Source organism: Colias croceus, chromosome 2 (assembly GCF_905220415.1).
Source record: "Colias croceus chromosome 2, ilColCroc2.1".
Taxonomy (NCBI): domain Eukaryota; kingdom Metazoa; phylum Arthropoda; class Insecta; order Lepidoptera; family Pieridae; genus Colias; species Colias croceus.
In genome coordinates, this window is record NC_059538.1 from 6,372,861 (window position 1) to 6,387,867 (window position 15,007).

The 15,007-nt window shown below is 32.5% G+C and overlaps 1 protein-coding gene across 15 annotated transcripts in view; it reads left to right on the top strand.

Moving 5' to 3' along the window:
* LOC123705668 (TLD domain-containing protein 2) overlaps window positions 1–15,007 on the top strand; it is a 97,704-nt gene that overhangs the window by 19,282 nt on the left and 63,415 nt on the right. For 3 of the 15 annotated variants that reach the window (XM_045654590.1, XM_045654597.1, XM_045654596.1), the window contains exons 1-2: window positions 4,017–4,273; window positions 13,415–14,093. The exons of 6 other annotated variants lie outside the window; for them this stretch is intronic. In XM_045654590.1, coding sequence (XP_045510546.1) covers window positions 13,537–14,093 — 557 coding nt within the window. In that variant the 5' untranslated portion in view covers window positions 4,017–4,273; window positions 13,415–13,536. Of the gene's footprint in view, window positions 1–4,014; window positions 4,274–13,414; window positions 14,094–15,007 lie in introns of those variants that run through there. 6 more of the 15 variants (XM_045654594.1, XM_045654598.1, XM_045654610.1 and 3 more) reach the window with 5 other exon arrangements.

Below are 15,007 nucleotides of genomic sequence, written 5' to 3' on the forward strand. Positions count from 1 at the left end.
CACTCGTTTTATTAATGAATAAATAATTTAGTATTGCAGGGTCTGAATAATAATGTTTAGCTCTCGAACAAAACAAATGACGCGGACCGCCGCAGCCGAGTGTTCATCTTTGATGTAGTGAATTTTCTTACATACCGTAAAATATAAGTAGATACCTAAATGCCAAATGGTGTTTTAAATTATTATTAACTTTAGTATATTATGGTTTATTGGCTGTAATTTCGTAAAAATTTCAGAATTTTCTAGGCTTTAAGTGAAATATTATTCTAATCGCGAAATTGAATATACATTTGGACGGGAAATATTACAATCATAAACGAGTATTTTGTGTGCTTTGTTTTCCTTTTTAAATGTTTTTGCCCATAATGCTAAAAAAGTTTGGAAAATCCAAAAGTGCACGCCTCATAATCTCATCCTTTACAATAAAATTGATTATTTATAAAGGTGTATATAATATAAGTATGTAGATACACTTGTTCTCATGTGCCAATCCTCTTGTACTGTCTCAAAACAGTTGGAAAAGTAAAGAAAGCGGTACCGTAATAATTGAGCTATTTTTCTTGTGGCCCCACCTAGATGTGAAACTGCGCAGGTTTAAGGGACTGACTACCAACTTATTTTTTTAAACCTTGGCTTAAAGTATAAAGAATCGAGTTTATAATGGTGAATTTTGAGTACACTATAAATATAAAAAAAGTCGATATTTTTTTTGTTTATTTAATAACAATTAAACCACATCGAATCAGACCCTGAAAAATGAAAGGGTTCTATTCCTGAGCATACTCAAGCGTAAGAGAAAAAAAAAGACTCGATTAGTAAAGTATTTCGGTCGCTATCGTGTTAACAAGAAAATCCTCCGCACATACAGACACACGGACGTCCAGGACAGAACTTTTTTAAACTGTTTTATAACTATGTAGTTTAAATAACAAAAATGACATCAAAAATATCATGAATGTTAAAAATAGTGTTTTTTCTTAATATGTGTGTGTATGTATTATCTTACAAGTGCAATGTATGATACATAAAGACATTTTAAGTTTGAAAAATCAGATGTTTTGCGCGAAGTGACAGTAGTACCCACCTCAACGCTTCGCTTATGAGGCGTGCAATAGCAGAGTAACAACTTATATTTGCATTTTCATAGTCACGAGATATTATAATAATTGATAATCTTATATTGATAATTATGCGAAATTAAGAGGAAAACGCGAGGAAGATGAATGAAATTTGAGAACTAAATACGCACGTACATACTCTCATAATTAAAATTTATCACTCTAACAAATACGAATAAACAGAAAAGTTTTAAACTAGATACCTATTTATTAATGTTGTTATTCGCATGACAAATTTTAGCGAAATAAATAATCTAAATGGTATAAAATTTCAGTATGCGTGTATTGCATTTCGACGACAGTATGAGCAACGTTTCTAAATGTTTTAATTACCGCGAGAGGCGTGCCCATTAGTTTTGACCTGATTTGTAAGAAGTTAAGTTACAATTCGAATACCGTTGTACGTCTTTTCTACGTACCGGCCGATCTCCGTTACTTATTATGACCACAATACAGCAAATTGAAATTTTGGGTTACCTCCGCATTGTTATATCCTTCCATAAAGTATTCTAATTGGATGTTTATATGCTTTGAAATTCTGTTCTCCAATAACATTATCTCGTTTATTTCACAATTTAAAACGATGGCATTACAAAAGTAATTTTTTACGTACGTTTAGTAGTTCTATTACGTGTTGTATGTAAAGGTATAAACCTTTAATCTGTGCCAGTAAAAAATCTTTTACCCGTGAGTTAGTAATTTCTACTGGAGCGTTTTACAGAATTACTTAAATACCACGAATTATATAATAAGGGCGAATTTATTCTCGGTGCTTAAGCTTTTGATATAAAACGATCTTGCAACATAATGATAATAAAAATATGTCAAGAACGAGCACAAAGGGCATAATTGGGCAATTAACAACCTAAATCTATGTGTTTTATGTATAAAACTAATATAGTGTTTAAAAAGGTATCATATTTGTTTTGAGTATGTATTTTTATCAAAAAGGGTTAATGATTTGGTATGTTAAGTATTTTTTATTTCCCTTTTTATGTACCTAACTAATTCCAATAAAAGTAATTAGTAATTATTGTACGACCTTACCTACAAAATTCGATGGAAAATAAACGTGTTTATTGATAAAGAATATTCGCGGCATACCTAGGTAAGATTTTTGCCTTGCACCTGTAAACGGCTAATAGTTCTATGTAATCAATTTAAAGTGTGTAAATAGTAATTGCTACTTTTTTATCCTAATGATAATGTTTGAAGGACGCGTAAGAAAAATACATTTTAAATCATCACTCAACATCAAAGGAGAATGGCGAAACTGGGCCTAACTGTTACAGAAATCATAATATATTTAAAATTCATTATGTTATTTTTAGTAATTCTTGGTAAAATATTTACTTCTGATTCTATGGGAAAACAAATCTTTGAAAAAAAAGATAATGTGTTCACTACCGGCATTGTTATTTAGATTTCTATGACTACCGGTCTTATCAAGCAGAGATTGTCAGTGTTGTCGGGAGTAAAAAAGTCGAATATATCGATTAATACGCATGAATGTCTATATTTTATTTTTAATTTTATTGAATTCAAATGCTTTATAAATCAGAAGCAAAACTTAACTTATTTTTAACACATATCTTAATTTATTTAGATCATTCTATAAAATAAAAACATGTTTTACTTAATCAATAATAATTATAACATTTTTATTTAGGAAGCTGGCCATTAATAAAATGTCAAATTATTAATCATAATTGTGTCAGTTATGAGTGATTTGTTTATGTTTGTTGTTTGACATTTGAGTGAAGTTTTAGGCCCTTCTCCCATTACGATACGCATAGGCGATTCAAGTATCCTGCAGTCTCGGAGACTAGTCGCCGCGGAGTATCTCACATACATTTTTATGTAGGCTCGCACACTACGCTACTGGTATCCTACACGTCCGCGACTAGTATAGCACTACTCACCGTGTCGGTCGCTTTTGCATCGCGTCTCGACTCTCGCGCGTATCTCTTCGTTAGAAAGATAAAAATATCTAATCATCATGTTGTAAGTAGTTCTCGTTCGGCTACAAAAACTCTACAATTTATGTTTCTTTCAATATATGGATGAATCCAGTACTTCTTACTCTTACGTTGGCGTCTTCTATTTCTATAAAAAAGAAAAACTGCAAGAGCTTCTTCGTCACTGGAATTGCTGATTGCTCGACATAACGACGTAACTGTTGTTGCAATAAATAAATGAATTATTATTATTATAACGTCGGTCCACAAAAACGAGGCACAATAATGATGAATTTAGTCATTTTTCAGTCGCATAATATGCGAGCATCGGGTAGCCAGCAAATATCTAAGTAGTATTCTACGTGAGTATCGTATTCTAGAAGTATCGTACCTAATGGCAGAAGGGCTTTAGTAACGTTATATTCAAAATTGATCTTAATCAATATCCCAATATCTCTGCTATCCCATAGAAAAGATCTATAATTATTATATTCATAGAGTCTGTATATTTTTATCTATTTAATCACCCATAAATCATCAGTGTAACGATCAGGCCCAGAGTCCTATGGGAGTTTGCCATTCTCCTTTATCATTTGACATTGAAATTAAATTTAATCCTTATTTTCATGTGTAATTCAAATTAATTTTAAAGTAAAGGAAAAAAAAAATTGGTTGGCTTTTGGTTAAATGAATTTTTGTGGTCTTTATTTTGTTTGTCTTTAACGTTTATTTTCTAAAAAACAAACACTGTGTAGGTTATTAGAAAGGCATGATGAAAACTTGCGAAAGTGAATCTCGAATGTGAAGGTATTGTAATCATGACAAGATAGGTAAATATTGAGGGTATGAGGCGCGCAATAGGGGATGCACTTGAGATCGGTTATCAGTTGATGGTGATATGACAAGCAGGCCAGCGGCCCCTCCAACGACGCCGTGTCGCAGCAGTCAGTAGCATTCAAAGCGCTGTGAGGCTCGCACGCCGCGTCAAGTGTATGCGCAACCGGCAACAAGTGAAAGTCGTACGCGCAGATTCCGCGATTTCGTGTTCCGACATCTTCGTCTAGTTATTTTGTTAAGTTCGTTGCGCCAGTGCAGCGGGGAAAGGAGGTCGGTACGTGGCCGCAACCTGTAACACCTCGTGTTTTGTGTTTGTGACATTTGGATACGTTTTTAAAAATTATTACGCGCATTCCTGTGGTATTATATACGGCTAATTATTTTTAAATAATTTTTAATGAAATCAAAACGTTTAGTAAGTTGGGTATAGTTATTTATAATGTTTGTACCTTGATTATTTTTTATTCAGGATAAACCTACCCTCGCTGTCAATTATAAACGAAAACTTTATCACAGTCAATGAGTTTTTAGAATATAAAAGAATTAAAAAAGGCTTATTTACAAGAAATGAGTGCTCATAGTGTGTAACACATTTCCTGATAAAATATTTCCTTTTTCTAGGTTTTAGGTTCGAAATTACTACTAAAGTGTACGTTTTAACAACGTCTAATAAACAATACACATTTTAATTCATACAAGTATTACCAAATCTAAAAGATACAATTTAATATTCAAATATAACCTTAAACGTAAATAAAAATAAGGAAATTAATTAATAACCTTTTAATGAATATTTCCTTCAGATGCAAGTTACCGGCAATATTAGCTCGCTACGAGCGTCTACGACGTAGAAGCGGATGCATATTTGCAATTAATATTATGCCGCTATTTTCTTCGCAAACGTTATTCTGAAATCTGAGGAAATCTGAAGTTTATCTTTGTGAAACGTACTCCGATACATCATTGATAATAATTACTTATCGATTTAAAAGTAATTGTTACTCATGTTGCATTAGGGTGACATTGAGAGATATTCATTGAGTGATTCAATCAAGGCGCGAATACTGAATAATGAATTTGCTATCTTATCAATAATGTTCACACACACAATATTATATTGCTGTGACTTGTGAATATTTCATTGAAATATATGTAAGTACCAACAAGAGTTCTCAATGTCAGTGTGGCGTGTTGCTGTCTACTGTTGCTTTAGAAGTTATGCAAGTCCCAGTGCACTTTGAAATCGGACACGACCTACATTTTTCTAGCAATAAATGTAACTTGAGATTTGTTATGTCAGGGCTGTCCACAAGTGCGCTGACTTGGCAATACAACGCGACCGATTGTTTTTGTATTCAAAGAAATGTAATTAATAGAAAAAGAAACGAATGATGTACTTACTAATTAGTAGCTTTTTTAAATAGTTTAATAAAATAAACCATTTGCATTTGGTAACTAACTAGGTATTTGGTTTTCTAATACGGTAGCATTATTATTTATTAGTCATATTAAATTAGATATTCTATTGACTTTGATATTTCACTTCATCTGCAATTTACCAATTTGAAGCTTATTTATAATATACATTTTATTCAATTAAATATGTAACAAATAAAATATTATTTTACTGAGAACGGTCTCAGATACTATAATATTTTGTATGATTAGTTTGTAAACAAAACCTTATGAACCCTATTTAGGCACGGCAAGGTAACTGTGTGCCTTCAAGTACGTCTACCATATACAGTAGACTAAATGATCTAAAAAAATTATGTCAGCATTTAAAATTATGCTTAGACTGGCATGTAGAATTTGTTAATAACAGTTATGAAATTCTTAAATAATTTAAATTCATTTCAGCTCTTTTGAAATATACCTCGCGTTTTGGTTACTGCATTTCAATAGTTTAATTTCTTTAGAATTGAATGTTCATAGGTATTTATTTAAAACGTGTCATGTCGTAAAATTATAATTAAAAGTTTTTCGATGTATTCTAATAACCCATAATAAAATATTAAATACCAATAAAAGTCACGCCCTAAGCTTAACAAGCTTTACACATTAAATACCTAAATATGCATAAAAAATTAAAATATAATTTAACAACTATTTATAGACTATTTTTCAGGTCAGGCTTGTTAACAAAAATGCAATTCTGCATCTCACTTCGTTTTATTTATTATATTGTAATAAATCGTAAATAGTCCTGATTAAAAGCAATGATATTTATATCCTTGCATTGACTGTACAACGCATTAGAATACGCTCGTTATTTTTTATCAAGTAAATAAAATTGTACAGCAGGCAACGTATTCATCTTTATTATCGTCGAAATTGTTCTTGAATCTCCCCACAATAAGCACATTCTTGGCGTCTTAATAAAATCTTGAAAGATTGCATTTTCCTAATTAAAAGCATTATTGAAGAATATTACATTTTCCAAGAAACGTTTCATTTGAAGAAACTGCTTTCGCAATTACTTTCCATGTAGTATTATGTGAATAGAATTCTTTCAGCGTGTTTTCTTTTATGATGGGAAGTTCATATATTTTTGGTCTATTTCGTTTCGCGAAATGAGGACGACGCGCTTGCACAGAACAGTTTCGGAGATTTATTTGTAGCAGTTGCAACTTTGGGAATATTCCCAAAGTATTTCCCACATATTCCTCGTTATATCACGGTCATGTTATGACGCTCGTTCCAAAGTGCATTAGTGCATACTTATAACACATACAGAAAGAACCATGCATTTGTTCTCTCTTTGGAATTAACAAAAGTAGAAATTCTGAGAATTACTTTTTATTTTGAATACGATTTGTATCTTCAGAAACAAACATGGTGCCTAGGTAAAGTTCTGATGTCTTCAAAATACGTTGAACAAAAGAGCACGTCATTTGGAAATCACCTGGTGGAATTTATCGTGACTCAGTGGTCCTTTCCTTGTTAGTTATCGGTTACAAAAGGTTTTTCAACCGGAACATTAACTTATGTTTTAAAAGTTAATAAGAATCACTTTGTATTAGATGACGTCTTGCTGCGAAAAATATATACCTATATTGAACTGCGAATACTAAAATGTGACTATAATAATTATATTATGTACTTGCGTTTTAGTTAGAAATATGTATATACCTAATAGTAGGAGAGCCCGTGGGAGATCGTCCTCATAACCAGATGAGACCATAGATATGCCTATAATTGCTTGCCTATCGAAAAGTGGTCATGACTATTTTTAATTAAATTACCTTTTATCGATATTTTTTCATCACCTTCATACTTTTGATAACCCAATGAAATTTATTTTACTGATAGTTTTTGATACACAGAATATGCCAAGGTATGCTTGCCTACTCATTTCACCTGGCAAGCAAGTGTAAACAGGTAAGTCAAAATAGGTGACTCCATCGATTGAGTGATGAGATAAGTTATCGAAAGTTATCTCAAATTTTAGATTATTTTATTTCAAAATCAGTCATATATACTTGCCTGCGAAAAATCGTACTTAAAGTACTGTAAAAAAAAAAATAGCCATGACCACTTTTCGCTAGGCAAGCAATTATAGGCATATTTGTTTATAAAAAAATATTTAATAAAAAATACGTCTCATCTGGTTATGAGGTCGGTGAAGGACGATCTCCCACGGGCTCTTAGACCATAAGTATAATATGCATTTTCATATTACACTTACGTTTTATGAATGGAAAAATATGATAATTTATAACACATGCTACGGAATGTACCTTATTTTATTAAAATTAAGTTAATATATTCTGCATATTAACAAGTATGAAACAGTGTAATGTTACCTAGAAGTTTTTACTCAGGTTATAATTTTTATGTGTTCCTTAATTAGATCTTGTCACCTTGTTATTATATTATGGTACGACGTTATAAATTTAATAAACCAGCCTCTCTTATCTAAAAAATAATGCTGCGATATTTAAGTTAAACATAGATTATATGGAAACAATCGCTGACGTTGTATACTAATTCAAATATACCTTCTCATAGATTAAAGTCTTACCCAGAATTAACTAACCTATTTTAATCATTCATATGATTAAAATAGACTTTGAAACGGTATTAATAGCTCATCATCCTTTATTCAAGCGTTGATGTGGATGCACATCGTAAATATTAAACAGGAACTTTACGGATACACAAAGGTTCCATAATTATCTTGCACTATCTAATATACCTGGATGGATAAACTGGCGATTTACCACATAATTGGTAAGGTTTTGCAATGAAACATCTAATTTTTGATGCGCGGACCCGGATAAATCGAGTACAACATGCTTTAAGCGGTTATTATGTCACGTTCTTTCCTCATAACTGTTTATGCGATATCGTATTGAGGGTGTTCACATTGTCCGCGAATTGTGTTCTAATTTCTATTGCGAGTCATGTTTTTTGTCATCTCGTATTTAGTGAACGTTAGCCTACTGTTCCGTTAGGCTATTATTTTGCACATGAATGATATGAAGTCGCGTCCTATAGTCTATACAGGTAAAGGATTAATTAGTCATAAATCGAGATGAATTATATCTTATGTATTGTTTCTTTCATTTATATTAAAATACTGTTCATATGCACATAAATGCATAAGGAATGTTGTATATTGATGAATATAAATGCTTAAACAAAGGGTCCATATTGGGTTGTTGGTATTGTTTCAATTCTCGACGGTTCTTTACAGGCTCCTTACAGGAAGTAATTTGTATGCAGGACAAATAGCTTGTTACCTACAGTGTTAATGAGTGAATAATAAATACATTTATATTACTTGCACATAATATAGTATTTTAGAACAATTATCGGTGTTACATCAATCGATATGGGGAAAAAGCTCAATTAGGTATAGCTTAAGGAAAATTCTAAAATACTTATATACATACATATATGTATATTATTTTTAGGTATTGCGCATAACAAGTTATAAATAGCAGACCATCCCAGTAGTATCGTAAGCAATTCAAGCAATTCTATTCAATAAGCAGTAAACGAACACGCCCATTAATTGGCTGCAAACTTCCTTAATCAATACACTATATCGTCCGAAGCTAATTTCCTATTCGTTATAGGAATGTACGTAATGACTGCGATATTTTCTTTGTCCTATGCGAGTCCATTGTGGTAAACAATTAATCTGTATTCCGTGTTCTGCTCCGCGCAGCGTCTACTCATTGAATATGCTACGGTCGCAGCCGTGTGATACATTGTTTGTTAACGTGTTATTGTATCAGTACCTACATCACGTTTTGCTCTCAATAAACTATTCCGTATAATTCAAGAGGAAGCTGTTTTGCCTTTCAGGAGATACGCTCATTAAATAATGCCTCGCGTGTTTGTTTGATTTACATTTAATTGAGCTTATATGATATTTCTGGTTTCAAGTTTATTATACGTTATTATTGTGAGAAATGTAATTTTCCATATTATAATGGCAATATTTTGTATCAATTTAGTCAAATTATTTTTTCATAATAAGAGCTCATAACGCCAACATAAAAGTAACAGCTGGTAAACATAAAAGCTTGTTATTTTTTCTTTTTGATGTTGAATTATTATCTCCGCGTTAAAAATTTATTTTATGAACGTTATTACGATTTAAAGTAGCTCGCCAAACAAAGCAGTCACAATGTCATATGTTTTTTGTTATAAAGTTTGTTAAGTTGAAATAATCAGGTTTATTTTGAATTATATCATATATTTGCGTTGTTCCGACTTTAAATACATATTATGATGAAACTATTTTTAACTACATACGTGTAAAGTCCCAACGAGTAGACGACAACGGCCATGAAACAAAAATTGGCTGGAAAACTGAAATTAATTTAGCAAACACAACATTGTGAAAGAATAATAAAAACAACTTTTCTAGGTCTACGTAAGAAATAAGAAACCTTGAAAATAATGAACGTTATAAAATATAATAATATATAGATGTGTTTAATTTGAATGCGTAGTTGCAACGTGAGTTAAGTATGGAACAGAAGTTACATTTACAATCCATTGTGCGTGCTCTATCGTCAGACAGCCCATTACCGTAAGCTGCGTAACGTTTCTAAATGATTTGTCTACTCGGAATATCAGCGTTGTCGTGTAAAAGCATACATATAATACCAACATTATAATTATTATACTCCAAGACTGCTCATTGAAAAGGCAGGCCGCCGCGGGCCGTACGCCAACCAGCTCGCCGCAAACTTGCGGTTTTATAACGATTCCTTTGCTTTACTTCAGTAGTGTTAATTTAATTTTCTATTGTCTGATTTTATGGGCGTTTCACAAATTGAAAAAAGGACGGGAGTAAAAAACGGACTTTATGTAATGTAGTTGCTTATAAAAATACATTTAACATTTTCATGCATTTGAATAACAAAATGTAAGACTGCATCATAAGTAAAAATCTAATGGAAAAGTGTTTGATTCGACTCTCTATCAAATCGGCAATTGCAAAAATAGAATCTTGTTAATTTATAAAAAAACTGTAAACATCCTTCTACATCAAAAGATTCAATTGAGTTTTAATTTTGTTTGTTTATAGTAGTTTATTGAATCAAGCGATTCATCAATCATCATTTAACTGTTTCACGACAATTCCGTATTCAATTGCCAACATAGCTTGTATGACTGTATCGTATTACTAGAAACCTACGTAATGTTGACTATGGGATCTATAAAACCTTTTAAGTCTATCGGAGGAGCACATCTGAGCAAAGTAAGGCCACTCTTCAACGACATTGGTCATTTCCCGCGATGTCGACGATTGATTGACGCGATGTGGCTTGCCTTACACACATCACAAGTAGGCACTTTTTTGCTTGATAAAAAAACAAACTACGTTTTGCTCTCCTTGACTTGGATTTATCGACTGCAAGCTGTCAGTTGTAACTTTCTAAGCAATAAACGTCTTAACTATCTAAAAGGATGCTTACTTCATATGTGGCAGAAAGAACAGCAGGTATATGATGATGTAATTAATTATTTACATTGATTGGCTGTGAGGTACGTCGCTGCGCGTAGTTCATTGGCTCGGTAATTAATAGTAGTAAATATTTATTATAATGAATGCGCTTTATAAACTCAACGAGTGTCAATTAATAAACTGAATTGAAGCGCGACCTTGATAGAATATGTTGGACGCAACAACTGATTGTTTTTCTTGCTATTTTAAGCGAGCACAATATATTATTATACAACGGACAAATCTCTACGTCATAAGAAATCGTCGAGTTGCAAACAAAAGTTATAGAGACTTAATTTAAAATTTGTTGAGGCCTATGAGTTCACCTTTAGGTTCGCACAGTAATGATAATGAAATCGACCGTAGTAACGCGAGACAGCTATTTATACGAGTCGGTGGCAACTTTCCCCGGAGCGAGCCGCGCGATGACGACTATATGCAGTTACGAAAGCTGCACCTGCTTATATGGCACCTATACTTGTTACTATGATTCATACCAGATAATGTTTACGAGATAACCAATTGAGTTATCGGATACGTTCATATAAATGTTTTCTAATTGTACGTCATTTGATTGAGACGACAAGCAGTAAACGAATACAGTTTCTTATGTTATTTTAGTGTCTATGTAATCTATAAGAATGTATTCCAAAATAGCATGACTTTTATGACATGCCGTAGCAAAAGAACTTGCAACGTTCACGTCACATATTATAATAACATCAAAATGCAACTTTTGGATGCGACACCATATTATTAAAACAGGTTGTAGCACCAAGAAGCTTATATCTAATACACTGGAGATTGCACTATGACCATTGACTTGTCACAAGAAAATATAACCTTGAATGACGTCAGTGTTGTTTTTTGTCTCTTTCTGTGGGTGACCACACTGGTTTGTATTTTCGAAATAGAAAAAACTAAAAATCATGGTCTATAAATAATAACGACATATATTTTTAACAGTATTAATTATATTATAATATTACTGGCCATACTTTATAGGTACATACAATTTTAATTGGTATAGAATGATAGTTTTAAATAACTATTGGCTACAAAGCCTGGATATGAACCGATATGTAGCATTAACATCCTTTGTAAATAGAGGAAAGTTGTGTTTTGCATCAGATGCTGTTTACCAAATTGTAAGCTACTCAGATCTTCTTTTTAAACGCGTTGCTTCGACGGGTCAATTTCAAGCCAAAATCATCAAAGAAAAACTGTTTATAATAAACGCCTTGCACAAATTTCAGCTAACTTTACAAAGTTTATTTTTCAAAAGGTATTTTTTTCTGGGTCGTAATCCTCAGTAATTTTACCCTTGATGGGCACATATATTTCTTTTTATTTTACTTTTTGGAAAGCTGAAATACCTAAAACAAAAAATATGAGGTAAGTTAAAAAAGTATAAATTTCAATGTAAAAACGAACAATCTTATAACTACATGTGAGTGCAATACCGATGTCGAGTGTTGTTTCATTACTAGTAAAAATCTTGAAAATGGTGTTCTAAATTTCATCATAATATTGTTATTACAATATATTCTCTTCACTATCCATAAAAACTCGTCATCATGGTTACCTTACTTGTTAATTTTGTTTATTGAAAACTTGTTGAAAAATGATAAAGTATTCACTATCCATAAAAACTCGTCATCATGGTTACCTTACTTGTTAATTTTGTTTATTGAAAACTTGTTGAAAAATGATAAAGTATTAGGAAAATAACAAATTTATCATGACTGCTTTCTAAAATGATGCAAAATTTTACAATTTTTGCCATTGAAATGATTCTAAACAGGTAAATGCAGGAGTGCGTAAATATACACTTGCCTGTGAAATTCTATGCCAGAATTTGGTGTCCAAACACTTCTGCAATTTTTCACAATGCAATACATTATTTATATTCGGAAAATATTTATTAAATATGCAACAATATTAACATAAATATTCGAAGTGACGCAATTTTTTTGACACTTATGCCATATTGTCAAAGTGAGAGTTGCTACAATTTTATTATGGTAACTACCCATAATCAGGGAGTTTCGCTTTTTAATAATTGGTCCAGATACTTATTTTATTTAGCATAAATAATAATTGTCTCATCCAACAATGCTTCTGAATGACGTTGTTGGCAATTTGTCAACAAACTCATGTACAAAAACTAACCTTTTGCACAGAATATTACGGCATACATAGTAGCCTTGGGAAAACTTCGTATTAACAGTGGCAATACCAAGTTAGGTGTGAAAGTGATAAAACACAACAATTTTCTTGGTACACGTCAAATGTTCATACCGAAATCTCCAGTGTATAAGATATAAGCTTCTTGTGTAGCACAATATGCTCTTAAGGCTAATGTCAAGGTACAAGCGTTATAGTTAATAAATATATCTACCATTCCTGTGTTCGAAAATAATTAACATATTTTTGCCTGATCTTATTAGTTAAATATAATACAACAGGAATGTGCCCGGTAATCAGTTTTATTAATAAGCGAGTGAAAATGTGGTATTGCATATTTGCAGGTTTATTAATTAGAACTTAGTTTGAAATTGTAACCAAGGAAAATGTTTTTCATAAATGGCTAATTTCCGTATTGCATAAAGTTCAGTATTAGTGACTAGTGAGTACCAGTGTGACATCGAAAATGAGTGGTAGTGAGCCTACATTAACCGAGTCGCCGGTTCCTCTGGCGTTGGCTCGACTGCAGGGCCGGCCGAATCGATTGCCTCGCGGTTTGCGCACACATCGGCCCAGTTTGCCCCTAGCTAGCTTGCAAGAGGCAGTCGATGAAACTCCGAGACGCTTCAGCGATGAACCTTTCAATCCTGATACAGACGACGATGAAGCTTTTGTCGAACCAGTTATTCTAAATAACCCATCACCATCCGTGTCAAATGGGCGCAGAGCTTCGGATGCAACGTTCGCTGAGAGATATAGAAAACTCACCGAATTCGATGGGGCCCCCTCACCGGACATGCCGCGCCGTGCCTCCCTGGCCGTGCCCGTTGGAACTGACGGCTACGGACCCAGTGAAAAAGGTCGTAGGCGGTCTTGGGCAGCACGATTGCAACTCGAACGTAAAAAGAGACGAAAATCAGGCGGTAACGATACTGATGAAGAAGGCGAGCCATCAATTTACATACGGCAAAAGCGCCCCTCTTGGTGGAATGTATTTGTTCCAGACAACATGTTAAAGAACAGGTACATATAATACTTTGATTAGCTTGGATTTTAAGCGAACGATTACAAGACAAAATCAAATGTTAAAAGTTATTCATAATATAAATCAAACTTCATTAGCCACGAATCACGATGCATTTCTAGAACTACTTGTGAATAATGTATGTTTAATTCACATTTCTGTAGGGTTGAGCGTGTAGGTATATGGGACTAGAAAGGAAATACGTACATGCACCATAAAACTAGATCCCCTTGACCTAGCGTTTTCTCAATAGTCGGTTTTATTTACAATATTTATAGGGTATCACAGCTCTTTCATGGCTAAATTATTTTATGTTCTAAATATTATGTTCTTTTAACTTACATGTTCTTTATGTTGTTAGTGATTAATGTTAATTTATTTAACGTTCTAATGTAATGTGGAAAAGTATGTGCAATATATGAACTTTTTACAAGATTTGAATAAAAAGTTTAAAAGATTAGCTATTTCAGTACATTATAAAAAAATGCGCAAATTCGCTACACACAAACGCGATATCTTACACTATACTTTATATTCTTCTCGTTAACATTTAAATTGAAAATTGAGTCGAGAATTGAACTTGACCACTTCTAATTTTTTTTGAGCTCGATTTCATCTTTAATCGTCAAAGTTATCTGCAGCTTTCACTCTTAATAAAACGATTGACTCTTGGAGTGGGCCCTCTAATGCGTAATGTTTTGATACTATTTAACACAATTCACGCATAACCGACGTACACATAGGATAATATTTTTTTTTGATATTGTGATAATTGTTTTCAGCAATATTTACCTTGAAAGGTTCCGTGTTCTATTAAAATACAAATTATTTTATGTAATTTGTAAGTAGTTTTTTTATGAAAATCGTTCATTGTCATGGGAATCTATTACATTTTTTGTGTCAAATAAACAGT